At 43.6% G+C, this 27,961-nt stretch overlaps 1 protein-coding gene across 2 annotated transcripts; it reads left to right on the top strand.

Annotated features, from left to right (window-relative positions):
* The first annotated feature begins 4,364 nt into the window (after positions 1 to 4,364).
* Positions 4,365 to 22,103, top strand: LOC140468157 (dnaJ homolog subfamily B member 1-like). Of its 2 annotated transcripts, none has more exons than XM_072564370.1 (4): positions 4,365 to 4,476; positions 15,824 to 16,041; positions 19,690 to 20,261; positions 21,489 to 22,103. In XM_072564370.1, exons 2-4 carry the CDS (start codon positions 15,831 to 15,833, stop codon positions 21,717 to 21,719), a joined length of 1,014 nt encoding a protein of 337 aa, XP_072420471.1. In that variant the 5' UTR covers positions 4,365 to 4,476; positions 15,824 to 15,830; the 3' UTR covers positions 21,720 to 22,103. The 2 variants fall into 2 exon arrangements, with proteins under 2 accessions (XP_072420471.1, XP_072420472.1); XM_072564371.1 differs by lacking the exon at positions 4,365 to 4,476 and adding an exon at positions 4,557 to 4,763.
* The last annotated feature ends 5,858 nt before the right edge of the window (positions 22,104 to 27,961 follow it).

The raw sequence follows: 27,961 nt of genomic DNA, 5'->3' as shown, positions 1-27,961 counted from the left end.
TTTAAGTTATTGGCAATGAAATTTTAGGCTGAACAGGCCTTGCAGACTGTTGTGTCTGTTGCCACTTCCACAGACTGTTTAATTAAGCTCACTTTGTCCCCTTTTGCTCATATCGCTGCAGTGTGCTCTTTTCTCCAAGAGTTTATCTAATTCTCGTGTTTTGACCGGGTTTTCAGACAGCAAATTCCAGATCACAATAACTCATCATATGAAAATAATCAATTCACCTGTCCCTTGGATCTTTTGCCAGCGACCCGAATTCTGTGTCTTCTGGTTACTGACTCTCCAGTCAGTAGAATTAAGAGAAAATCAGCTGGAGCTGCTGAAATGCTCAATCATTTTCGGCATCTTTATCAATTGCCCCCTATTCATGTGAACAGATTTTTTTAGACTTAGACTATATTGTCAAATGTATTCAAGTACAGGAGTTTTACAGATTAGAATAGATTCCCTACAGTACGGAAACAGGCCCTTTGGCCCAACAATTCCAGACCGACCCTCCAAGCAGTAACCCACCCATTCCCCTAACCTATATTTAGCCATCACTAATGCACCTAACATTATGGGTAATTTAGCATGGCCAACTGACCTGACTTGCACATCTTTGGACTGTGGGAGGAAACCCACGCAGACACGGGGAGAATGTGCAAACTCCACACAGACAGTTGCCCGAGGCAGGAATCGCACCTAGGTCCATGGCACTGGGAGGCAGCAGTGCTAACCACAGTGCCACCATATAGTGAAAAGTTTTCAATGTCACCACACAAGGTACCATCTTAGATCAAAGTACCCAGGTACAAAAACTTAAGAACAAAGTAGAAAAAAAAGAACAATGTTAAAAATCACAGAATACCGTAAAAAAAGTTATAAGTTAGACATTATAGTCCTTCTTCGTATTAGGTGGAAAATAAGGAAATAAAGCTAAAAGTTAAACCATTGCAATCTTTCTGAAGTGCATAGCCATGGTGGGACAGCACTTCTTCCAAGGGCTCTATCTCCTCCTCTTTGTCATGCTTTCCCCACGCTGGCTTGATCTCCCCTACTCTCGACTACTTCTGGCTCTGGCCATGACCAGGATCAGGTCTCACACCTGAGAGGTTCTCTGGGATGGCCCATCTCTCCTTTGCAGCTATATTTCTGGGTCCAGGTGTCCCTGTTGCATAGTGTGTCCAGTGGTATACACCCTCCCCTCTCACCAATGCCTCGTGTGATTGGTGGTCACCACAGGAACTGAAGTACATGAGGGCACTTGTGAGAATGCTACTCCCAGAAGCACTGTAACAGGGAGAGGCCACTTAACCCCTGAACCTGACCTGTATTTAGTGATATCATGGCTGATCTTTGACCAAACTCAACACTTTTTTATTTCAAAACTATACTTTATTAATAGAAAATAAGTATGTAGTCACTAAAGCAGTACAGAAGCATATGAAGAAAACAAACAAACATTGAGGTAGACTCTATCCAACACATGAACCAAAGGCATCTCTTACTTGTACAAGTATACTTGTATACTACCCATGCCTGTCTTTGACCCATGACACCAAACACATTTAGATTAGATTAGATTACTTACAGTGTGGAAACAGGCCCTTCGACCCAACAAGTCCACACCGCCCCGCCGAAGCGTAACCCACCCATACCCTTACATCTACATTTACCCCTTACCTAACACAATGGGCAATTTAGCATGGCCAATTCACCTGGCCTGCACATCTTTGGACTGTGGGAGGAAACCGGAGCACCCGGAGGGTGCCCCCGCAGACACGGGGAGAACGTGCAAACTCCACACAGTCAGTCGCCTGAGGCGGGAATTGAACCCGGGTCTCAGGCGCTGTGAGGCAGCAGTGCTAACCACTGTGCCACCGTGCCGCCCAATTTCACAATTGAAATTTAGTTAACCAATTTCTCTTGTCATTGTCAGCAACCACTGGCTAACGAGAATGATTATTTACTTTGGAAATTCCCTGGAACTGGTAAAAGATCTGAAATTATCAGTTGATTGATTATCAATTACCATTCATTGAAGAAAGTTCCAAACACCTCCTGCATTGTTAATTTCATTCTTAATATTTGGGCTATGCCCCCTCTCTGTAGTCTATGCAAATAGAGTCGAAAGGGAAACTATCTGTTCCTCTTCATTAAAGCTTCCAAATAAATCATTCCTTAACCTTTTAAATTCTAGGGAATACAGCCCTGTTCAAGATCTTACACACTTCAGTGAAATACCCCTTGACTCTTCTAAACTTCAGGGGAAACAAGCCCAGCTATGACAACCTATCCTCATGAGACCACTTGCTGACTTTAGTTTTTTTTTGTTATTTCAAAAGTATACTTTATTCACAAAACATATCTTTGTAAATATACACAGTCATAAAGGCTGTCATACTGTTCTGTACAGTTAGCATACTGGGGCAGCAAACAAATAGGACCAAATGGGCATGTTTCCACACAGACGGTGATGTGCTTATGGAATGTGCTGCCAGAGGAACTGGTGAATGACTTGGTTAGGGACAAAAAAACCTGCAGTTGCTGGAATCCAAGGTCGACAAGCAGTAGGCTGGAAGAGCACAGCAAGCCAGGCAGCATTAGGAAGTGCAGAATCGAATCGAGTTGAATTCAATTTATTGTCACGTGTACTGAGGCAGAGTGAAAAGCTTTATCTTATGAACAATACAGGCAGATCCCACAGTTCAGTAGCATAGATAAGTAAAAAATGATAGGTAAATAGCGGCAAAAACAAAAACACAGGGAAAGGGGAAATGTTAAGAGTTTGTGAGTTCATTCAGTATTCTATCAACAGTAGGATAGAAACATGTGTTCAGGCTTCTGTACCATCTCCCCGATGATAGAGGTTGTAGAAAAAACATTGCCAGGGTGGGATGGATCTTTGAGAATGCTGGCAGCCTTTCCTTGACAGCGGGACTGGTAGGTGGATTCTATCGATGGGAGGTTGGCCTTTGTGATTGTCCGGGTCGAGTTCACCACTTTCTGTAATCATCTCCGATCTTGAATGGTACGGTCGCCATACCAGGTAGTGATACATCCAGATGGAATCTATCCATCCAGGATACGTCCACTTTGGGGTGGCATGGTGGATCAGCGGTTAGCACTGCTGCCTCATAGCACCAGGGTCCCACGTTCGATTCCAGCCTCGGATGACTGTCTGTGTGGAGTTTACACATTCTCCCCTGTCTGCATGGGTTTCCTCCCACAGTCCAAAGATGTGCAGGGCAGATGAATTGGCCATGCTAAATTGCCCATAGTGTTAGGTACATTAGCCAGAGGGAAATGGGACTGGGTGGGTTACTCTTCAGAGGGTTGGTGTGGATTTGTTGGGCCAAAGAGCCAGTTTCCATACTGTAGGGAATCTAATCCAGAAGTCAACGTTTCACGTGTAATCCTTCTTCAGGAGGAAGTGGCGGAGGCTGGTACAATTACAACATTTCAAAGGTATCTGGATAGGTATAAGAACAGGAAGGGTTTAGAGGGACATGGGTAAATGCTGGCAAATGGGACTACATTAATGTAGGATATCTGGTCGGCATGGACGAGTTGGATCGAAAGGTCTGTTTTGATGCTGTACAGCTCTATGACTCTATTTGAGTTTGTCTCTAACCCAACAAGCTCCACCTATCCACCTAGTAAACACTCCTACCCTTCCTTAAATAAAGTGCAGATCAGCAATGGAGACATGGGCTTACCACAACGCTCTCTCACCAGTGCTGCCAAAAATTGCTCTCTCTCTCTCAACGCAGGGCTCTGAGCATGAGAATGAAGCCACCTACCCCATTGTTGCTGCCCTCCCTCTTGCCCGGGGGAGAAGTTGGGGTCTGGGGGGAGGGTGTTAGAAGCAGAGAAGCAATTCCTTCCTTTAGGGACACAGGGAGATGAATGAATGAAAGCCGAAAGAACGGTGGACGCTTTAATTCAGAACAAAATCGCTGCAGAGACTCAGTGGGCCCGGCAGCATTGGTGAAGAGGAGATGAGGAGAAACTTCTTCACCCAGAGAGTGGTGAGTGAGTGGAATGCTCTGCCCCAGAGGGCAGTGGAGGCCCAGTCTCTGGATTCGTTTAAGAAAGAGTTGGATAGAGCTCTCAAGGATTGTGGAATCAAGAGTTATGGAGATAAGGCAGGAACAGGATACTGATTAAGGATGATCAGCTATGATCACAATGAATGGTGGTACAGGCTCGAAGGGCAGAATGGCCTACTCCTACACCTATTGTCTATAATGGAGTTAACATCTCGGGTGGGGAAACCCTTGCTCGGAATGGATGGATGAATGAATGAATGTGATGTGACGCTGTGTCTGTGAGGGGGCGGGGAGGATGGGAGGGTAGCCCCGCCCACGGGGGGGGGAGGGTGGGGCTTGCGGGAGGGGAGGGGAAGTGACGAGGCATGGAATGTTCCTGAAAGTTCGAGCAATTTTGTTGAAAGTGTTGCGGAGAGACGGCGAGAGCGGCGGGCCCTGGGTGAGTGTGTCTCTGGTCGCTGGGTATCCGATTGTATCCAGGCCGAGGGGATTCCCCCCAAGTGGATACATTGGGCGGGCGGGTGAGCGAATGTATCCTTTTCTGTCCCTGAGCCAGGCGCCCGGATACATTGTTTCCCCCCTCGCTGGGAGGTGCCGGGCTTGAGGGGGCTTTGTGTCAGTTGTCTGGTGGAATACCCTACGTTGTGACAGCCCCGTGGGATGGAGAAGATACTCTCCTCCTATCCTGGTCACTTTCCAAAAGAAGAACAGGCCCTCGAGTCTAAGGTACCTTCTATATAATCATGCAAAGGGTGAAAAAAAACTAATTCTCTATGTGTGTCTCTCTCTCTCTGTGTGTGTCTCTCTCTCTCTATGTGTCTGTGTGTCTCTCTATCTGTCTACATATGTGTGTCTCTCTCTGTCTGTGTGTCTCTGTCTGTCTGTCTCCACCCCCCACCCCCCCCCCGTAATAAATTGGGGTTAAGTTGTTTTTTTAATATATGGATGTAGCCCAGTCTGGCAGTAAACCTGGATTAAGGGGTCTTTACAAACCCCAACCCCTCCACCAACAACAAAATTCCTTCTCCTGCTAAGGTGCAGAGCAACTTGACAATGACTTGATCAGCTGTCAGATCTGGATCCCAAGCTAATGTAGGGATCAGAGCCGGAAAGAGAAATTGTTGGAGGCACCCCAGTGGGTCTGGCAGCATCTGAAGAGAGACAAAGACTTGGTGTTTTGAGTCCTGCTGAAGTGAACTGAAATGGGTAATGACACCAGCTTGCTAGTGAACCCAGGTCAGCACTTGGTTGGATCTCCATGCATTGAGTTTCTCAGCTTCTGATTTTGTTTTTTTTTGAGGTAGGGTTGATGTTGAAAGGTCAAACTGTTGTGGTTTTGCTTCTTTTCCCTCCTGTCTCTATTTGACCCAGTGTTCTCTGCAACCCCATTGATAAAGGACTCAGATGTACAGCATGGAAACAGCCCCTTCGGTCCAACTCCATCCATGCTGACCAGATATTCTAAATTCATTTAGTCCCATTTGCCAGCACTTGGCCCATATCCCTCTAAACCCTTTCAATTCATGTACCCATCCAGATGCCTTTTAAATTTGTAATTGTACCAGCCTCTGTCACTTCCTCTGGCAGCTCATTCTATAAACGCTCCACTCTCTGTGTGAAAAAGTTGCCTCTTAGGTCCTTTCTAAGTTTTTTTTTCCCTCATCATTAAACCGATGCCCTCTAATTCTGGACTCTTTCCCCCTGCCAGGGAAAAGACCTTGTCTCTTTATCCTATCCATGCCCCTCATGATTTTATAAACCTCTATAAGGTCACCCCTCAGTTTCCGACGCTCCAGGGAAAACAGCCCCAGCCTATTTAGCCTCTCCCTCTCGCTCAAACCCGTCAACCTTGGCAACATCCTTGTTCATCTTTTCTGAACCCTTTGGATTGCAAAGGGCCTCCTGAGCTCAGTCCAGAGGACCTCAGTGCCTGTTTCTGTGCTGTATGACTTTGACTCTGTCTCTCCCATTGCAGTTGTGTATCTGGTATTAGCAATAACTCTAGGTTTTCTGTAATGTCATCAGATCTGAATGAAGTAGAAACTGTGTTGACTTGTGAAAGGAGAGATAGAAGGGTGAACTAGACAGAGTCTGGGTGTTGTGGAGGTATGTGAATGGCCATGGGGAGGTTGAGAAGGTTCATCGATCCTTGTGTAATGAAGGGCAAAGTTTATAAAACGTTGAAGGGCATGAATGGAGAGGGTGAATAGTCAAGGTCTTTTCTCCAGGGAAGGGAAGTCCAAAACTAGAGGGGCATAGGCTTAAGGTGAGAGGGGAAAAATTGAAAAGGGACCTGAAGGGCAACTTTTTCACACAGAGGGTGGTACATGTATGGAATGAGCTGCCAGAGGAAGTGATGGAGGCTGGTACAATGACAACACATAAAAGGCATCTGGATGGGTATATGGATAGGAGGGATATGGGCCAAATGCTGGCAAATGAGACTAGATTAATTTAGAATACCTGGTCAGCATAGATGAGTTGGATTGAACGGCCTGTTTCTGTGCTGTTCAGTTCTATGGCAATGTTAGTGGCAACACTGGCAGGTTTGGATCAAAAACCTGAACTGCTAATGGGTGGTGGGCAAGGAAAAAGTTGTTTATCTCGCACCATGCATGACCAGCATAACTATGGTGTTTTTACAGTATCAAAGTTGGTCGAAGGAAAGTTATTGGCTACGGCACTAGAGAGAACCACCCTTGATTTATTTTCAAAATATTGGTTTTGTTTTTTAGCTCCGTGGGTTTGTTTGAAAGACAGTTGCAAAGTGACGTGATATGAACTTGAAGCAGAAATATAGAAGGAATTTTTATACAGCGATGTTCGAGGTATCTGGTCCAGATAGTAAAGAGCTATGGGATCCATGACCAAGTGGAACATTAGATCCAGAATTAGCTAGGAGGTGGAAGGTAGACAGAGGTTTCTGTAACTGGTTGTCTGTTTCATGGTGTGCATTAATGATTTGGACTTAAATATAGGGAGAATGATCAAAATTCAGGCTGTAAATGGCGAGGACGATGGCCATAAATGGCAGGAAGACATCTGTGAACTGCTCAGGTGGGCAAAGTATTGGCAAATGGGATGCAGCACAGAAAATACATTTGGGGATGGCTAGCAAGGCAAGGGATTATGATTAGATTAGATTCCCTACAGTGTGGAAACAGGCCCTTCGGCCCAACAAGTCCACACCGACCCGAAGAGTAACTCACCCAGTCCCATTTCCCTCTGACTAATGCACCTAACGCTACGGGCAATTTAGCATGGCTAACTCACCTAACCTGCACATCTTTGGACTGTGGGAGGAAACTAGAGCACCCGGAGGAAACCCACGCAGACAGCGGGAGAATGTGCAAACTCCACACAGACAGTCGCCCGAGGCTGGAATCGAACCTGGGACTCTGGTGCTGAGAGGCAGCAGTGCTAACCACTGAGCCACTGTGCTGTCCAGTTGTCCAATCTTGTAAATTGTAGCATGTGGGAAGTATTAAAGATCAGAGGGACCCTGGCATGCATGTCCACAGATCCATGAAGGTGATGGGGTAGATAGGTAAGTTGGTTCAGAAGTTATATAGGATACTTGCCCTTATTAACTAAGGCATAGAATGCATGAGCAAGGAGATTATGTATAAAACACTGGGTAGGCTACAATTGGAGCAATGTGTGCTGTTCTGATCAGGTTTAATTGGAAGCACTAGCTTTTGGAGCGCTCAGGGGCAAGTAGAAATGTACTGTATTAGGTTATGAGGCGTGCCATTAGGGTGCATAGGAAGATATTTTTCCCGTTAGTAGAGGGTATCAATTACCAGAGGGACTTGAATTTAAGGTCAAAGGCTAAGAGGGAAATATTTTTCGCTGAGGGCGGTGAGAGTTTGGAACTCATTCCTGGAAAAGGTTGGTTGGGTCAGAAACTCACCATGACATTGAAGCAGTATTTAGATATACAATTGCATTGCCATAGCCTCCAGAGCAATGGGCCAAGAACCAGAAACTGGGATTAATGCAATCAGGTCATTGAGTTGTGTGGAAACAATGGGCCATCCAGACTCTTACTGTGGTGGAAACATCTAGGAGTCTGAGTAACCTTCTTGAATGTTTTGCTTAATTGGAGAGGTTGAACTATTTGTAATGGTAGAAAGGGAAGTATTGTATATACGACAATGAGTTGGGATAGTAGCTGAAAGTCGATGAGCTGACTAGTCCGTTCTCTCATCTTCGCTTTCCTTTCCAATCTTGTATAATTGGAAGGGTGAGGCTGTCGCTCTGCAGTTAGACTGTATTTGGATATTTTTATCTATTGGCAGTGAACCCCATTTCCTTATTGAACGTATCTATTTTTGCTTCCTCCTGATGCTTAACTTGCAACTTGTATTTAGATAACACCTTTTTTTGCATAGTTTTAAAAACAAAACCCAAGGTCCTCCACATGAGCAGGATCAGATGAGGTTTGACACACAGTTGCACAGGAGATATATTAGGACAAGTGACCAAATGTTTGTTGACAGAGATAGGTGTTAATAAGCATCTTGAAGAGACAGAGGGTTAGGGAGAAAATTCCACCAGTGTTTAGGGATTGGGCATCTGAAAGTACTGTTCCTGATGGAGGTCCAAAGGAAATTAGCATTATCAGATTACCAAAATTTGAGATTATCAGGCTTAAGTAAATGTGAGAATATGGAGAGAAAGTGGTAACAGGTACTGAATTGGATTCTCAACCATGATATTGAATGGTGGAGTGGGTTCCAAGGGTTGAGTAGCCTACTCCTATTTTCAGTGTCTAAGATCACACTGGCGAGGCCAGGTTTTTCCTTGTTCATTCACAAGATGAGTGTTACTAACAAAGACAGCACTTACTGGTATTTCTTATTATCCTTGAGCAGTGGGTGGCGAGCTGCCTTTTCGAATGGTTGTGAACCATTTATCTGTGAAGGAACGGTGATGTGTCCAGGTCTGGATGGTGTATGGCTTGCAAGGGAAATGGAAGGTGATGGGCTTCCTGTGTTTGCTGCCCTTCATCTTCGAGGTGACATAACATATTGGTTTGAGGGGGAACTGTTGAAGGAACCTTGGTGAGTTGCTGCAATGTATCTTGTAAATTGTACATATTGCAGGATGTGTGTGTGTTGGTAATGAAAATAGTGGATGGTATGATCAAATGGGTTGCTTTGTCCTGGATGATGTAGAGCTTCAAGTGTTTCACCCAGTGGCTGCTGGTTTGACATGTTGTAAATATTAAAATGACAATTCTTTTTTGGAGGTAAAGGGAGAAAGCTGATGCTTGTAAAATTACAGTGAATTAATTCCCTTTGCTGTCATGTTTGAACTATTTCTTTCATGGGTGGGTGTCTCCTGCAATGTGAAATAAGCAATGACCTTGTATAATAGAGCCCGTGGAAACAGAACTGTCTTTTTTTTATATATAGCAAGACCTAGTGGATGGTTAAATGATATAAATCCTTTCTACTAGTGATAATGGCATATAATGCCATCTTGATTATTTAAGATGTTGACTCTGGCTTCAGAGAGACATTGAATTGGTGGTTTGAGTGGTGCCTGTATTCAGAATGCCACTGTATTCAGTGTTATATTTTGTGCTGGCAGATCTATCTTGGGGACAAGGTACAGAAGCCTGAACACGTGTGCACACATGAGCGCATGCACATGCATGTTTCAAAACAGTTTCTACCCTACTGTTAGAATACTGAATGGACTCTCAAACTCTTAGCATTCACCTGCAGTTGTGTTTTGGTTTTTGCTGCTGTTTACCTATTATTTATTTATCTATGCTACATAACTGTGATCTGCCTGTATTGCTCACTTTTCACTCTGCCTTGGTACACTGGACAACAAATTCAATTCAATTCAATAATATATTTGGGGATGGTTACCAAACTTTCATGTGGGTGTTTCCTGCAAATGTAGGCACACCCCACCCAATGCCTCTGGAAGGCGGTCAGAGTACACAAAGGAGAAAAACTGCTATCGTTGCTCAAACTTGATTAAGAGCAGAAGCACATTTTTTTTAAAAACGTCATTAAATATTGACGTTACCAAGAAGATGTCTACAAAACTATTGATTTCAGATTTTCTGATTTTGGTCTTAACTTGTGTAGATAATAAATTGATTTTTCACCCCTCTGCTTTTTAGAAAAGTGAAATTAATGAGGAGAATCCAAATGTTAATTCCTGAACTCCCCAGGCAGAAGCGAATTCCATGGGAGCCCTGCGCCATAAGTGAGATTCAGATGTGAGATTCTAAATGCCAGTTAGTTAAATATCCTTTGGACTACAAACCCAAGGACTGTTGTAAAAATCTGATATCACGCAAGGTCATTTTAGTTTTCCCCACACTAGCTAACCTTTGACCCCTAAAAAAACCAGTTGCAAAGTATCAAGTCCAAAAATTGCCACATGGACTCAGGCTATCCAACCCAAAGAGGCTTTCTTGGGCCTGGAAACACTCGCCTTTTTAAACATTTCAGTTTATCTCCTGTCACTTATCCAAACCAATCTTCAACATGGGAATTTCTGAAGTGTTAGCACACACCCTAGGCTAATAAATCCCATGCACACTGATTCTGTCTGTACAAACCCCACACCCCCACCATTCAGTTTTGAATTGAGGATGGCACAGTGGTTGTACTGCGGTCTCAAAGCGCCAAGCACCTGGATACCATTCCACCTTCAGGCAGCTGTCTGTGTGGAGATTACACATTCGCCCTGTTTCTGATGGGTGCTCCAGTTTCCTTCCACAGTCCAAAGATGTGCAGGTTAAGGTGGCTGGGCCATGCTAAATTGCCCTTAGTGTCCAGGGATGTGCAGGTTAGGTGGATTAGCCACAAGAAATGTAAGGGTTACGGGGTCGGGTAGGGGGTAGGTCTGGGCAGGATGTACGTAGGGTCAGTGTGGCCTAAATGGACTGAATGGTGTGTTTCCACACAATGGGGGATTCTGTTCTCCTATTTAATACCCAGGAAATCAATTCAAATATGATTTGGGAATAAAAACTCTTAATGTCCTGCCACACTACCTGTTCCTATTAATTGACTTACTATTCATTTCTTAACCCACTGCTAACAGCTCGCCTTATTGAGAATTCCTTTGTCCATATTTAGATATTCTTTCACAGGATGTGGGTATTATTGCCCGTCCATCCCTAAGAAATTAGTGCAGGACGTGATCACAAATTGCAGTCTGAATTATATTTTCCCCAGTTCAATAGAAATGTTAAGCACCGCCCCCGTGCCCCAAAAAGGCCTTTTTTGAAAAATCTAAATGAATATATTTAATGATGTGAGTTTAAAAGAATCTATACATTTATTGGAAAGTTTCCATATCTCCCAATGTGACCTGAATTTCAGATTGTTAATTTGACTGTTGATTTTTGAGGATTGTGCAATACAGAGTTTTGTAATTTGTAATAAGGTGTTGCCTGAACATGAAATAAGACTGAACTTCAGATCCAATGGTTTCTGCCCAGTGGTTTTTATTTTCCTATCATTTTGCAGACCATGTAAGTCAGGGTGTAGGGCTGCAGTGCATCATCAGTGAGGGACAGACATCACCAAGCACATGTTCTATTCGTGCCCCTTTGTGACTGTGTGCAATGATTTCAAAAGGCAAGTCACACTCTTATTGAATTCCTCTTCAAAAGAGTTGATTGGGCTTATTGAAGAGGAAAGTGCAGGAAGACATGGTCTTTTCTCATTCTAACTTGATATTTCAAATTTAATTTTGAAAGGACTGCACACTAGCTCAGTGGTTAGTATTTGCTGACTCACAGCACCAGGGACCCAGGTTCGATTCCAGCCTCAGGCGACTGTGTGGTATTTGCACATTCTTCACATGTCTGTGTGTTTTCTCTGGGTGCTCTGGTTTCCTCCCACAGTCCAAAGACATGCAGGTTAGGTGGATTGAACAAGCTAAATTGCCCATAGCATCTAGGGTTGTGCAAACTGGGTGGATTGGCCATGGGAAATGCAGGGTTACAGGGATGGGAGGGCAGTGTGGACTCAATGGGCTGAATGGCTTGCTTCCACAGTAGGGATTCTAAGAAGTAAATGGCAATAACAGGTAAATTGTTGGGATTAGCAAGAAACTTTGGTGGGGGAGGCTGGTGATGGCAGAGGTAGAGGTCTTTCTGTGTGATGGTAATTCCTCTAGCTTGGACCAGAGGCCTTGGTTCAAATTGTCCTTGTGCATAACACATCTGAACAGGTTGATTGAAAGTATCTAACAGGGAAACTGGTGGGAATTTGTGACTCAACACATCTGCAGTTGGAAAGAAGCTAAGAGATGGATAAGGAATCTCCCAAAAATATTTATTCTCTTTGTTGGAACTCCCCTCAAAGGTTGGTGGAAGCCAGGGCCATGTATGTTTTTGAGACTGGGTAAATAGGTACTGGATTGACCAGAGAGTTTGAGTCTTGAGGATAAACACGAATGTGGAGTTGAGAGGCTGCAGTCACATCAGCCATGATCTTATTGAATGGCAGAGGGAGCTCAAGGAATGGTTGGACAATCGCCATCTGCCCCTTATCTGTATGTTGGTATGTTACTTAGCCTAGTCCAGGAGTCAAACTGGTGACCGCATCTGCTTGCCTCAGTGTTGCTAAACTGTGGGAAGATCAGTTCCTGTGATGAGTTTCATTCACACCCATTCCACCCAGCTCAATCTTCCCCCACATTAGTAGATTTTTCTCTGGGTGCTCTGGTTTCCTCTCACGGTCCAAAGACATGCAGGTTAGATGGATTGAACATCCTAAATTGCCCATAGCATCTAGGGTTGTGCAAGCTGGGTGGATTGGCCATGGGAAATGCAGGGTTACAGGGATGGGGTGGGATGCTCTTTGGAGGGCAGTGTGGACTAGGTGTGTAACTAGCCTGGCTGCTGTTGCATGTGTCTGTTTTCCACCTCATCCATTCCCTGCATTAGCAAGTTTCACTTTTTTACCCAAAGTTTCTACTGAATTCTCTCTTGGATTCATTCGTGACTGACTCCTTATTTCTAATTCCTAACTTTGGGTCTCCCCAAGCAAGTGAAAATATCTCCCTCACTCTTTCAGAATTATGTGAAAGTGAGGACTGCAGATGCTGGAGATCAGTCAATATTAGTGTGGTGCTGGAAAAGCACAGCAGGTCAGGCAGCATCCGAGGAGCAGGGAAATCTGTGTTTCGGGCAAAATATTTTATTTAGTTATTTATTTATTTATATGGAACACTATCTTACCTGGCCACAAGTCTTGCTTCCTTGGGTCATTCTAGAAATTTCCTCTTGTGCAGGTAAATCACTTTCACATTGCAGTCTGAAAATTGATAGTACAGCTGTTTCTGCCTGATGAGAACAACAGCATTCTCAGTTCTGTTTAATAACCAGCTCCGTAATGGACTTGTTCAGACCTGTTATGTACCTCTGCAGCAGGTGGGAATTGAACCTGGGTCTTCTGGCCTACAGACAGGGACACTACCACTGCAATTAAAAATCCTTGTGCTCAGAAATATAAACCTGTTCAAATATAGTGAGACCAACATCTAGGATCGCACTTGGTTCTTAATTAAATGCAAATGAGCTGCTAATTGATCCTTGTGGGTCTTTTTTTATTGCAGTCTCAAGCTGGTTGCTGCCTAGTTTCTAGTGAACAGTTGCAAGTAATCTATAATCACTTTAGAGTTAGGTCATGTGCACAACTACAGGAGTGCATTGAAAAGTGTACTATGTTGCCATTCTTGATGCTATCTTAAGTTCATAGGTATAAAGGTACCAAGGTACAAAGTAGAAAAATAAAGAATCTAAGTTGTAAGTTCAATACTCCAGTCCTCAAGTGCTTAGCCATGCTGGGTATGCACTCCCCACAACGGTTTGATCTCCCCTGCGCTGGACACCTTGACGTTTCTGATCTCCCCACAGAAGGTAAGTAGGTTAAAGGAGAAAACAAAACTCTGAAAGAAGAAATGAAAGTAAAGAAGACGGAGCAGCTGAATTCCAGGAGCCCGCACACTGCCGTCACCTTGGAAATTAAGTGTGGGGCTTTTGTGGCATTGTCCCTACCTCTGGGCCAGGAAGTCTATGTTCACCTTCCATCTGCTCTAGAGGAGTGTCATAACCTGTCTGAACAGGTTGAATAAAAAAAAATTACTTGTGCTGGTCAATAACTTGTTTCAGTAAATATCTTTACCTGTTGAGTGTAAAAGGTGTCTGTTCTGAAACACATTCAGTGCCATAGTTTGGGGGGTAGGAGTTGATGCTGCATTAGCAGAGGGGTTTCTTCTGGTGTAACCAGGGCTTTATCTACCAGCCCAGGTGAAATTACCAAAGAAGTCCCTCGACCATCCAAAGATAATTTGGATTAAGTTGGTCATTGAATCCCGTTCTGTTGGCGGATTTGAGTTAGCTTACAAAATGCTGGCTTCAATTCAAGGTTAATTTAATGGATGTGGTCCTTTCCTTGGAACAGCCCGAGGGCGTACAAGGATTTATGTCCGTGCCAGTATTTAATTCCATAGTTGTCAACTTCTTCATAGAATCTCCCTGATACAGAAATCTTCACAATATCACATGGCAAATACTTGGCACTGACTAAGGATCTTTCCAAAAAATAATAAGCCTCCAAGATGTTACGACTTGTGCAACCAATAGTGGAAAGGGTACAAGAGGTTTATAAGTCAACAAACATCCTGTATCCATTTAAGGACGATTATAAATCTGAACTGAAAGTACTCGTCACTCTGAGACCATAGAGACGTACAGCATGGAAACAGACCCTTCGGCCCAACTCATCCATGCCGACCAGACTTCCAAAACTGAACTAGTCCCATTTGGCCCATATCCCCCTCAATCCTTCCTATTCCGTACCAATCCAGATGCCTTTTAAATGTTGTGTCTGTACCTGCATCTACCACTTCCTCTGGCAGCTTGTCCATATATGCACCACCCTCTGATACGTTGCCCCTCTGATCCCTTTTAAATTTTTACCCTCGACCTTAAACCCTCTATGTTTGGACTCCCCAAACCTGGGGAAAAGACCTTGGCTATTCACCTTCTTTTTACCCCTCATGATTTTATAAACCTCAGCCTCCTACACTCCAGGGGGGACAAAAATAATCCCAGTCTATCCTTGTAACTCGAGCCTTCCAGTCTTGGTAACATCCTTGTACTTTTTTTTGCTTTCTTTGCAGGATAACAGAACAATCTTTCACATTAGGTAAGCTGTGTCCCCTTGTTCTCTCCCACAAGGAGAAACATCCTTTCAACACCCATTTGGAGTGCCCTCAGGATTTTGTAGGTTTGAGACACCTTTTCTTGTTCTGACCCTTTGATGCCTTGGTTCATCATGTAAGAGAATCTTTTGTTTCTGTTGTGCTGTTCACGGCCACAAGGTGTTCCCTGCTACCTTGTTGTAATGCAGGAAACACAGCAGCCAGTTTATGCACATCAAGCTCCCACAAACAGCAATGTGATAATGACCAGAAAATCCCTTATGCTGGTTGAGGAATAATTCTTGGGATCTTTCACATATGGCCTCGCAGGTAAAAGGGGCCTTCTGTACTGCATGGAATGCCAAATAAATTGAGCTGAGCTCTCCGGAGCAGGGCCTGAATGCAAGGCCTGAGCCACAGTGAGATCTGCTGAAACCACTTGCTCTCTCAGCTTCAGGTCAAGTGCAGTGGGTGACTGTTGGGACTGTTTGACTGCACTGGTGGAGCAGGGAAACGGAGAGGGAATAGTGTTCCTGTGGCACTGAGATGGCGTTGGAATGCTGACCTAATATATTACCTTTCCACTTCTGTAGGTAGAAGATGGGGAAGGATTATTATAAAATCCTGGGCATTAATAAAGGAACAGCAGAGGAAGATATCAAGAAGGCATACAGGAAGCTAGCCCTTAAGTACCATCCTGACAAGAACAAATCTCCAGATGCAGAGGATAAGTTCAAGGAAATTGCTGAGGCTTATGATGTCCTGAGTGATCCCAAGAAACGAGAAATCTACGATCAATATGGCGAGGAAGGTAAGGGATGTTTAATCTGACCTGGTATACACCTGTTCAGGTGGTGTAGTCTGACTCATGTACTTTTTGGATTTTAGTTGTATCACAACAGATAAGTTTGAAAAGAAGTAATTGTGTTTCACATCAGCTGATGTCCAGGAATCTGATTAAAGTGGCAAAGATAACTCTTGGGAGCAGGAGAAGGCCATTGTGCCCCTTCTATATGTTCTGCCATTCAACCTTCTTATCTGCCTCCGTTCCATTTTCCTGCACAATCTCCATATCCCTTGATGTCTGGAAATCTATCCATGTTGAACATTTTCCAATTGTTGTCCTTCACTTGAAAATAAAGATTTGAATCTACAACCTTGTTGGTAGCGTTGTTCTCTCCAGCAGAGTGGACATCTTTTGGAATGGGACTTGTTGGGCCGAAGGGCCTGTTTCCTAATCTAATCTAACTTGTATCGTAGATGTAACATGTCATCCAGATACTACAACAAGAGAAGGTAGATGATTGCTTTGGGATATTGTGAGTGAGCCATTGAGGAATGCTGCCTGGACTGGAGGGTTGTCTTATGAAGAAAGGTTGAGGAGACTAGGGCTTTTCTCATTGGAACAAAGAAGGATGAGGCTTGACTTGACAGAAGTTTACAAGATGATGAGAAGCATAGCCAGAGACTTTTTCCCAGGCGGAAATGGCTATCACAAGGGGGCATAATTTTAAGGTGATTGGAGGAAGGTTTAGGGGAGATGTCAGAGGTCAGTTCTTACAGAGAGTGTGGTGGGTGCATGGAATTGCATTGCCAACAGTGGTAGTGGAGTCAGATACATTAGACATTTAAGCGATTCTTTGCTAGGCACATGGATGATAGTAAAATGAATGAATGTATGTATGTTAGTTTGATCTTAGAGTAGGATAAAAGGTTGGCACAACATCAAGGACTGAAGGGCCTGTCCTGTTCTATAAAACTATTGGCATAAGTTGCATTGCACAGGTAACAGGGCAGGGCTGGAGTGTAGGCATTTTCACCTTGAACTTTTTGCTGTGGTTATCAAAATACAGAATGGGTGTATGTTTTTAATAAGGTTCAGAATTGCACTCAGCATCTCTCCAACTCAAAATAGAGGTGAAAGCCTTTGTATGGTGCCTTTAATTGCTACTTTAGGTTTTGGATGGTGCATGTGTGTAGAGCTACCTGAATGTAAGTGATTCACTGCAGAACATAATTAATATGCAAGCCAGGTGGCAAAAACATCAAAATCCTCTGGGTCAGTGGGCAGATGCAGCTTTCAACTCTCAGCAGTATTCCATAGCAAAGCATTCACTCTGATAAAAGCAGGCTACTAAGCAGATTTAACAGCATAAATATTCTAATGGAAGAACTGAGCTACACTTCTTCAGGATGAGAAGACTTGAGTGAAAATCTCTCACTATCATGCCGAAAGTCCTGAGCGTCATTGCCCTGTGCTTGCCGACCTACGTTGGTTCCTATTCCAATAACATATCGATGTTTAAATCATAATCCCGCAATGATCTTATCCTTCCCTGTATTTCTGTTTTCCTCCAGCTCTACAATCTTTCCGTACTTGTGCGTTGAGCTCCAATTCAAGAGTATTTCACTGGATGCAGAGCCATTCAAATCGCTCCAAGTGGAAAAGGCTCTCTGTAAATGCAATTTTGTTTTTTTACCCTTTTTCTCAGCAACAGAATAGCTGTAACTAATAGCAGAGCCCATAAACGTTGCATTGCCTGTGATCAGCTAACTCAGCACTGACCCAAAATTGAACCATCGTCGTTCCTGCTGTCTGACCTTCTAGCACTTGCCTTGCGTTGCGATACCCATCCGACTGAGGAGAGTTAACCACATGCTTTGTCGACATCAGCCTTTCACTGTGAGCTTCCTTTTCATTGTTGGATGCTGTTGACTGAATAAGACCACTGCTGGTCAGCACTTGGAAACAAAAACAAATTGAATTCCTTGTTTCAGGGACAGATGGAGCGTACATCAGCTGAATATGTGAATACCTCCCTGCCACAGTACTAATTGTAATCATTACTTGTCTTCCTGCAAAGAAAGCTATGTTTCATCTGAGCAGCCTATTTTTCCAGCGACAGGTCAGATTACGTGAATCTATGGAGTAATTGGGGGAAACTGTTCACTGCATCCTCCCTGACACTGATACAGGAGTTCTGTTAATAGATGCTACTAAGGAACATTGGGGAGGGGGGGGGGGGGGGTAAGAAGTGACCAGTCAGCCCCTGAAGCCTGCTTTGGCATTGAGTTAGATCATGGTTGATCTGCATCTTGACATTATTTTTAACTGTCTTGGTTTCATGTTCCTAACAAAGATGTGTACTCTGATATGAAATCTTTTTGATTAAGTTGCACTGCATTAACTTGCCCTGGCTCCTTAGCATCTTTCAATCCAAGACTACTACTATCTAGGAAGTCCCAACATCATCCCTGGTTCTAATTTGAGTTATCCTGGACATTGGCGCACCTGTGCTGGCAATACCACTTGGTGCAAGAGCTCCCCAACGTTGGTGAGAGTGACCATGGAGAATAAGTATCTGATTGGTGTTGCCTGTGGTGCTGAATTTGGATGGATCTCCTCAGCAAAACAGGAGGCAAAGATCACAAATATACTGAAATCCTTTATTACATATTAAACTGACTGACAAGTATCTGAGCTATACTGTATCTTTACCACTTGAAATTTATCTTGATCATAGGCTGTATTCAACACTGATAGTTACCTTATTTAACTGTTGTCATAGGTGAGCCTGGTGTGAATGTGATGTAGATAACACCATCCAGACAGGAGGACCTCTAAGCCACTCTTCAGATCCTTCAGCACATCCTCTTCCCCCTAAAGTTTCACTCATAGGTTGCTAAATTTGAAAGTGTGGGTTTGAGATCTGAGAAGGAGCTTTTCGTAATGCTTTCCAGATGATTGTGTATAAGTGGTGAGTTCAGGTGCTCAGTAACTGGAGGCAAGTGGATTAAGTAGAAGTGTTAAACTTTAACTTGATCGGGGGTTTCCAGAGGATGAGCCATGAAGATGAGCACATGTGACACCTGTCTTTTATAGTCTAGTATCTATGCCAGTGCACAAATTGTTTGTTTTGTCGAATTTTATTAAATGCAGAGAGAAATCATGAAAGCTATTCTCTGTTCCCTAGCTATGGACTCTATCACCCTGTTTCTCTCCAACCATTGCCTTGCAGTTGAATCAGGATGTTTGATATCCAGTTTGACTGCATGGTGAGCTTCCAACCGTGTATTCTGTCTTATCAGCAATATTGCCAATCTCTGCCCTGTCTCATCATATCTGCTGCTAAAACTCTCATCCACGTTTTAGTTGCTCAAACTTAATCTCCTTCTGATCAGTGTCAGTAGTCACTTCCCATAAAATGCTTGTGGACAGTCCCCTTTATTTAGTGGCTATTAATGAGTAAGGTTGTTTCTCTGGGCAATGATTACTGGACACCAACAGTCAGTTTATAAAAATTTTTAACTGGTTTGCAGTTTCTCCTTGTCCCTGCCACCTCTGGGTTCAGTCAGTTCATCATCTTGATAGTGATATTCTCAATCTATCTGATTTTTGGGCATTTTCAAAAACTTGTATCTGTTTCTCCTCCCTGTCTCCCTCCCCCGTCTGCTTTAGGGCTTAAGGGTGGTGGAGCTGCAGGTCCCAATGGCACCAACTTCCAGTACACATTCCACGGGGACCCCCATGCTGTGTTTGCTGAATTCTTTGGCGGAAGGAACCCATTCGACATTTTCTTTGGACAGAGAAATGGCGAAGAAGACATGGAGATTGATGATGATCCGCTGAGCTCTTTCAGTGGCTTCGGCATGGGTGGCATGGGGAACATGGGCGGCATGTCTGGCTTTCACCGAACGCGGGGCACTGCTAAGAAGCAGGACCCTCCTGTCATGCATGATCTGAAGGTTTCCTTGGAGGAGATCCTCACCGGCTGCACCAAGAAGATGAAGATCCGGCGGAAGCGGCTGAACCCTGACCGGCACACGTCCCGGCAGGAGGACACCATCCTCACCATTGAAATCAAGAAAGGCTGGAAGGAAGGGACAAAGATCACCTTCCCCAAGGAGGGCGATGAAACTCCCAACAATATCCCTGCCGATATCATCTTTGTGCTCAAGGACAAGCCACATCCAGTCTTCAAACGGAACGGGTCTGACATCATCTACCAAGCGAGAATCAGCCTCCGGGAGGTAGGTGCTGTTTTTGTATCGATATTTTGGAGTTGCAGAAGGGGGGTCTGAGCACTCACCTGTGAGAGATTTCTATTCTCTGGAGAGACCATAAAAGTTTGATTGGTTTTCCTTGGAGCAGAGTGGTGATTTAATCATGTGGTTCAGAATTATGAAGAGGTTTTTGACTGGGTAAGTAAAGAGTCAGTGTTGCCAATGGCAACTAGAGGGCATGTTTAAGACAATTGGCAAAGTTCACAAATAGAAGAAAAGCAAGAATTTTTCTTGTACAGTGAGTTATGATGTGGAATGTGCAGTCTGACAGGAGGGTGGATGTGAATATTTCAAGGAAACTTAGGGCTGTAGAGAATGAGCAGCTGTTCTGGAACAAATTTCTGTAATGCACTGAATTAGCTCCCTTTGTGCTTTTGGGATTACATTTTAAAACACATGTTTTTCTTTTAAAATTGTTATCTTTCTGTGGCCTTGCTCCACCTAAACAAAACAGTTAGCTGCTTCAGCCCTACATCACTTTCCAATGTCTCCACACTCTTCTAACTCTGACCTTTATAGACTATCATTGGTTTTCAATCTTTGACATTCTGTATCTTCAGAAGCTTAAATGCTCTCACTCCTAGAGTTCCCTGTCTAGATTTGCTGTCTTTCTACCCTCTCTCCTCCTCTGAGTTTTTGGTCACCTCTTCTAACATCATTGGGTACCAGGTTCTTATCTGTCTGCTTCTGGCAGGTCTTGGTATGTTGCTTAGCGATATATGAATGCAAGTTGTTGCGAGGTTATTCCTGTCAAACCTCCGCGTGGGCAGGTGCGTAGCTAGTTTTGGATGTAGGTTTGCTCGCTGAGCTGCAAGGTTCATTTCCAGACGTTTAGTTACCCTACTAGGTAACATCTTCAGTGGGACTCTGGTGAAACAATGCTGAAAATTCCTGCTTTCTATTTGTTTTCTTTGGGTTGGTGATGTCATTTCCTGTGGTGGTGATATTTCTTGTGGTGACATCACCAACCCAAAGAAAACATATAAATAGAATGTAAGAATTTTCAGCATTGCTTCACCTGAGGCCCACTGAAGATGTTACCTAGGTTAGGGTAATGAAACATCTGGAAATGAGCTTTCCAGCTCAGCGAGCAAACCTACATACAAAACCTCAACCTGAGCTACAAATCTTCTCTCAACCTGTGGGTAGCTAGTGTCATGTTACTAAGGACCCCTGTTTCTTCTGCTGTTTCAGGCGCTTTGCGGTTGTACATTATCTATCCCGACACTGGATAAGAAAACCCACATGATGGCTTTCAAGGATGTTATTCAGCCAGGCTCACAGAGAAGGATAGCATCCGAAGGACTGCCACTGCCAAAACAACCAGACCGCCGCGGCGATTTGGTGATCGAGTTCCATGTGCGATTTCCCGAAAATCTGTCAAACACCACAAAGGAAAAGCTCAAGGAGCTACTGCCACTGTAACTGTGACAGAAACCTTGGAGCCCAGTGATTATGGGAATGGGGCAGACAAAGAAAGAAATAGTATTTTAGTGGACTGCGGCTGCTAGCTTGTGGTCTTAAAGTAACAACCCTAACTTGAAAGATTTACTGTTGAGCGAGTTGCTTGATGGCCTTTTTTTTTAAAAAAAAAATCTATATTCAAGTCTTTACATAATTGAAAACTGGTCTACAAATTGTACCTGCAGAAGACTGCATCACCAACTGTTCAATCCCATATGTTCTGTTCAGTGTAAATAATGCATCCATTTGTAATCAAATAATATGCAGCATTAATAGTATTTGCCATTCTATTCAAATATTGACTGTCTGTAACTCTTTGTTAAAACAATAAATCATTTTTCTTTTTATCAAACAAATGTATTGATTTTTTTAGTCCCATTCCAACATTTTTAACCAAAAATAGGTTTCCCTTTCAGGTAAGCAAAATGTTGGACATGGTTTTATTTTTAATTGCCCTTGATCTTTTTGCAGGCATCTTTTTTGAAGATATTTCCTAATCAACCTATTCAGAGATGTTGTTATCACCTGTGGAGCAAGGTGGGACTTGAATCCAGGTCTCCTGGCTGAGAGGTAGGCTCATTTACCACTATACCACAAGAGCCCAACAACTTTCCTGAACCACTGCGCTCATTGTGGTGAACATGCTTCCATAAGGCTTATTAAGAAGACAGTTTCAGTATTTTGATCCAATTACTAAAAGAACAACTTCCACCAAGCCAGGAAAGAATGTGACTTCCAGGGGACAGTTTGAAGGTGATGCATCTGCTGCCCTTGCCCTCTGAGGTGTTGGAGGACAAAGGTTTGGAAAGTGCTGTCCAAGGAGTGTTGACAAATTGCTACAATGCATGTTGCAAATAGTACATGTTGGCACAAAGGAAAGAGTGGGATTGTTTAAGATTCTTCAGAGCTGTACCCATTCTAAACAAATGGAAAATATTCCATCACATTTCTCATTCCTGCTTTGCCAGTGGTGGACAGGTTTAAGAAGGGCAAGAAGTTGTGCACTCACTGCAGATTAACCAACTAGCTTCTCACCTGTTACAAGAAAATGGTGATGTTGTGTCTTTTTTTTAAGAATGCAATGAATCTATGGTGTTTTACCTTTCTTCCTCAAATGAAGGCAAGAACTTGCTTTCTGTATTGCAGGAAGAGGTAGCTGTTCCACAATGATGGAGGGTGGAGTGAGAAACTAGTTTGAGAATGATTGATTGATTTAGGTCAACTGCTTCAGTATCACCATGTGATCTTGCATATCCATCTGAGAATCTCACTACAGTTTTGGCTCTTTGTAGGAGTGACCAAGAAAGTTTAATGGATGGTGTCTTTGTCGCCTTTTCTAGGTATCAATAATAAATGCAATGTCAGTGGAAGTAACTTCATTTCAAAAGCTCTTTTACCAACCTCCACTGTTTGGGCTTGAAGTTGATTAAGTACAAGTTCACCTGTCCACTATTGACAGAGCACAAAGCCTGTCCATAATCTAAAAGGCACAAGTCAAGAGTTTGGTGTAATACTCCCCACTTGGCTGGATGGGTGCAGCTCCAATAACACTCTAGAAGCTCGACACCATCCAGGACTAAGCATCCAGCTTGTTTGGCACCACATTCACAAACATCCCCATTGCTTCCGCCACCGACTGTCAGTAGCAGTAGTGTATACTATTCACAAGATCCTTAAGACAGCGCCTTAATTTCCAAATCCACAACCACTTTCTTCTAGAATGAAGAAAACACATGAACAACACCACCTGCAAGTTCCCCTCCAAGCCACTCATTGTCCTGACTTGGAAATATATCGCTGTTCCTTCACTGTCGCTGGGTCAGAATCCTGGGATGGTAGGTCAACCTACAGCAGGTAGACTGCAGTAGTTTAAGAAGGCAGCTCACCGTCACCACCTCAGGCAACTAGGGACAGGCAATAAATGCTGGCTAGCCAGTGATGCCAATGTTCCACAAGTGAATAAACAAAAAAAAATCTGACACAATTCATGCATATAGCACAGTAGTTAGCACTGTTGCCTCTGCCAGGGACCGGGTTTGATTCCTGCCTCTAGTGTCTGTCTGAATGGTGTTTGCACCCTTTTATCCCCAGGGTTTCTGACTCGCGCACCGGTTTCCTCCCATAATACAAAGTCGTCTCTCTGACTCTCTATGTGCAGGTTGGGTGGATTGGCTATGGAAAATTGGCCTGTAGAATCCAGAGATGTACAGGCTAGATGGATTAGCCATTGGAAACTAACGTTATGGAATAGAGTGGGGGGCTGGATCTGGGTGGGATACTCTTTTTTTTTCAGTGGTGATGTGTGCATTCGATGGGCCAAGTGGCCTCTTCCTGCACTGTGGCGATTCTGTGATTATACCAGTATCATTACAAGGAACAAGGGATTATGGCATGTTCATGTGAATATAGTTAACAGTTTACTTGTTCCAATGTGGAAGAGAAACTGCACATTTATTCTAAATCACTTATCCTAATCTAACCCTCTGATCTACTTCATTGCAATTTATAAATTTAAGGTTAACCTGTGTTTTTAATCACAAAGTTTGAGCCTCTTTTTATTTTGTCCTGTCTGCTGACAGTGCACTGTTGACCAACACTGGAACAATCAATGATTAGCACAATACTTGGGACTGGTCTTTAAATTTGGATAACATTGCAGTGATACTCCCAGTGATCACAAACCAGCTTGATATGAGCTATCCTGTTCAAAGTGGCAAGAGTTGAATCTGTCATGATTTTAAGTTTTTTTTTGTCTGTAGATATTTGGGAACAGGAGCAAGTTAGAGAAAGATGGTCTCTACAAAGTGACACCATGACATAATGGTGACTTACGTAATTGGGAGAATTTGGATGGGGTTAACTTAATTTCGTAAGTACTCTCTCAAAAGTTTTAACAAAAAAAATTAATTTTATTTACAGACTAGTGTAAGATATGCAGGAAACGTTGATAATGTCTTGTATTATTGGTCTTTCTGAGATTACTTGCACAGTATGGTGAGCAGGGTTATAGTCATACTCCAAATACTTTGAAAGTGCCGGTGTTGTGACAAAGTGGGAAATGTCCCTGCCTCAGAGTCAGCAGTACCAGGTTTGAGTCTTGCCCCAGGTCTTGAGGAGGGGCAGTTAAAAGGGCTGAGTATCAACCTGCAAATCTGATTGTGGGTGGTGGTAGCAGTTCTTGGTGATGGAAAGAGATTTGGAGCCTTGACCATCACTATGCATGGCTCCAGAATACAACATGCAGGTAAACATCGGCGTTGGTTCAGTTGCTGGAAAGCCATTGTGGATCAGATCATTGTACAGCCGGAAGGTTCAATCCCCATTCTGCCTGGGCTGGGCTTGACGAGCGTTTATTGCCTGTCCTTTGTTCCTGTTGGAGGTGGTGGTGAACTGTTGCAGTCTATATGCTGTTGGTTGACCTACAATGCTGTTAGACAGTTGCAGGATTTTGGGACTGAAAATACAGTGACATTGTCCCAAGTCAGCACAATAAGTGGCTTGGAAGGGAACTTGCAGGGAGTGGTGTTCCCACGTATCTGCTGCCCCTGTCCCTTCAAATGGAAATGGATGTGAGTTTGGAAGGTGCTGTCAAGCTGGCTTGGAGAATTTCTGGAATGCAACTTGCAGCTGGTACACACTGCTGCTGCTGTTGAGTGTTGGTGGTGGAAACAGTGAATGAATGTGGATGTGGTGCCAGTCAAGTTGTCCACTTTTACACAGAGGTCACGGCATTTATACGTCAACCTTGCTTTCAGCCAGCAAACTTGAGAAGAAGCTGAGCATAACCATTCTGTCAAAAGAAATATTTTCAAAACACTACTAAACTATTGGAAAGTGTTACTATTCTAGGGATGTTGAGGAGAATGAGTGACTTTACAATTGCTCAAATCATTTTTTAAAAAAAAAGCTGTCCCTCCTTCAGGACTGAAGCTGAGACATACAGAAAATGGGAAGAGGCTAAGGAAAGTATACCAACAAAAGGAGGGTGGATACTATAGTTTGACAGAGGTTTGTAATCTACAACACAGAGGTAATTCAGCCCAAAGGCTTTGCTCTATTTAGTTCCACGCAAAGCTGCTTTTTCACTCAATTCTCCAATTTTCCTTTTGAAAATTTCTTTTGAATCTGCTTTCACCACCCCTTCAGAGATTGTAAAGGTATTTTCCAGGACTGCACTGGACTTGACGATGTCAGAGGTTTTGTTGTGTTGGCAGTGCTACTTGTTTTAAATTGGCAGAACCAGCAGCCTGGCATTTTTTACAACCAACGCCCAGTGAAGCCTGCCTGTTCATGCAATATGATGATAGAGCTAATGTTGTGCCTTTTGTGTTGCATTGAATGCAGAGCATAGGAACAGACCATTCAATCTAACTGGTTCCATACTATTGTTACACATGAACGTCTTCCCACTCTGTCTCAAGCCAACAGCATATCCTCCAAATCCTTGGATGTATAAAGAGAATCCATGGTAAAGACAAAGTGGCTGGAGCCCGCAAACAGGAAATTCTGAAACTGCCGTAAAGAGTCAGAGGAATTGCGGACAGAAGGCATTGGGTATACTTTCCTTCATCGGTCAGAGTATTGAGTACAGGAGTTGGGAGGTTATGTTGTGGCTGTACAGGACATCGGTTAGGCCACTGTTGGAATATTGCGTGCAATTCTGGTCTCCTTCCTATAGGAAGGAGGCTGTGAAACTTGAAAGGGTTCAGAAAAGATTTACAAGGATGTTGACAGGGTTGGAGGATTTGAGCTGTAGGGAGTGGTTGAATTGGCTGGGCTGTTTTCTCTGGAGCGTGGGAGGCTGAGGGGTGACCAAATAGAGGTTTATAAAATCATGAGCATGGATAGGGTAAATAGACAAAGTCTTTTCCCTGGGGTGGGCAAGTATAGAACTAGAGGGCATAGGTTTAGGGTGAGAGGGGAAAAGATATTAAAGAGACCTAAGGGACAACCTTTTCACGCAGAGGAATGAGCTGCCAGAGGATGTAGTTGGAGGCTGGTACATTTGCAATATTTAAAAGGCATCTGGATGGGTATATGAATAGGAAGGGTTTGGAGGGATATGGGCCGGGTGCTGGCAGGTGGGACTAGATTGGGTTGGGATGTCTGGACGGGTTGGACCGAAGGGTCTGTTTCCGTGTTGTACATCTCTCTGACTCTAAGTGGGCAGGGACTGGATAAGGGGAGAAAGACCATGTCAAGGTAGGAAGAGTTCTGTATGACAGAAGCAAGCAGAAACAATGGATCAGCCCAGACTGTCCTGTTTGTGGAACATCCATCATTCAGGTTCTGATGGAGCTGTACGTCATGTCAGTTACGCCACAGCTGGAATACTATGTGCCGTTCTGGTTGCCACACTATAAGGAATACGTGATGGCAATGGAGAGGGTGTAGGAGATGATTGGATGTTACTGGGTTGGAATGATTCAGCTATGAAGAGAGACTAGATAGGTTATGGTTATTTTCCTGAGAGCAGAGAGGGTGACTTGATTTGAGATGTACAAAGTTTGAGCAGCGATCAATAACCAGGGGGCACAGTTTTTAAGGTCAGGAACAGGGTGTTTTAAGAGGGGATTAGAGGAAAATATCTTTTCACCCAGAGGGTGGTGGGTATCTGGAATTCACTGCCTGTAAGGGTGGTGGAGACAAAAAGACCTGCAGCTGCTGGAATCTAAGGTGGACGAGCAGAAGGCTGGGAGAACGCAGCAAGCCAGGCAGAATCAGGAGGTGAAGTTTGGTAAGTGTGGTAGAGGCAGGATACCTCAAGACATTAAGTAGTATTTAGATGAGCACTTGAAATGCCACAGCGTGTGCTGGGAATTGGGATTAGAATAGACAGTTGCTGGATGAGCAGCACACATGATGGGTCAAAGGGCCTCTTGCCATGCTGTAATGACACTATAACCCACAAAAATGTGGTTGACTCAGCTTGCTCAACCATTTCAGGCAACAGTTATGTTGTTCAAAAGCAATTCAAACAGTCAGTGAGTCTTGGCCTTGCCAGTGACCCTACATACCATAAGAAGAAAAAAAAAAATGTCATCCATGTTCTTACTGAGTGAAGAGGTTTCTCTTGAATTTCTGAATGAATTCATTAGTGGCAATCTTATGTCCTTTTTATCCTTTGCATTGAGACGACACTGAGCTCAGTAGTGCTATTCAGAGTAGCCCCTCTGCTTCACAATTATGTAGAAGCAGCACTC

The sequence above is a fragment of the Chiloscyllium punctatum genome, chromosome 46 (genome assembly GCF_047496795.1).
Source record: "Chiloscyllium punctatum isolate Juve2018m chromosome 46, sChiPun1.3, whole genome shotgun sequence".
In the NCBI taxonomy this organism is placed as follows: Eukaryota; Metazoa; Chordata; class Chondrichthyes; order Orectolobiformes; family Hemiscylliidae; genus Chiloscyllium; species Chiloscyllium punctatum.
The sequence above is the reverse complement of the archived record's forward strand: the minus strand, read 5'-3'. Positions and strand labels throughout refer to the sequence as shown.

Coding starts and splice junctions, on each gene's coding strand:
- LOC140468157 (XM_072564370.1), top strand. CDS start 15,831: ATGGGGAAGGATTATTATAAAATCCTGGGCATTAATAAAGGAACAGCA. Junction 16,042..19,689: donor CGATCAATATGGCGAGGAAG/GTAAGGGATGTT, acceptor CGTCTGCTTTAG/GGCTTAAGGGTGGTGGAGCT. Junction 20,262..21,488: donor CGAGAATCAGCCTCCGGGAG/GTAGGTGCTGTT, acceptor CTGCTGTTTCAG/GCGCTTTGCGGTTGTACATT.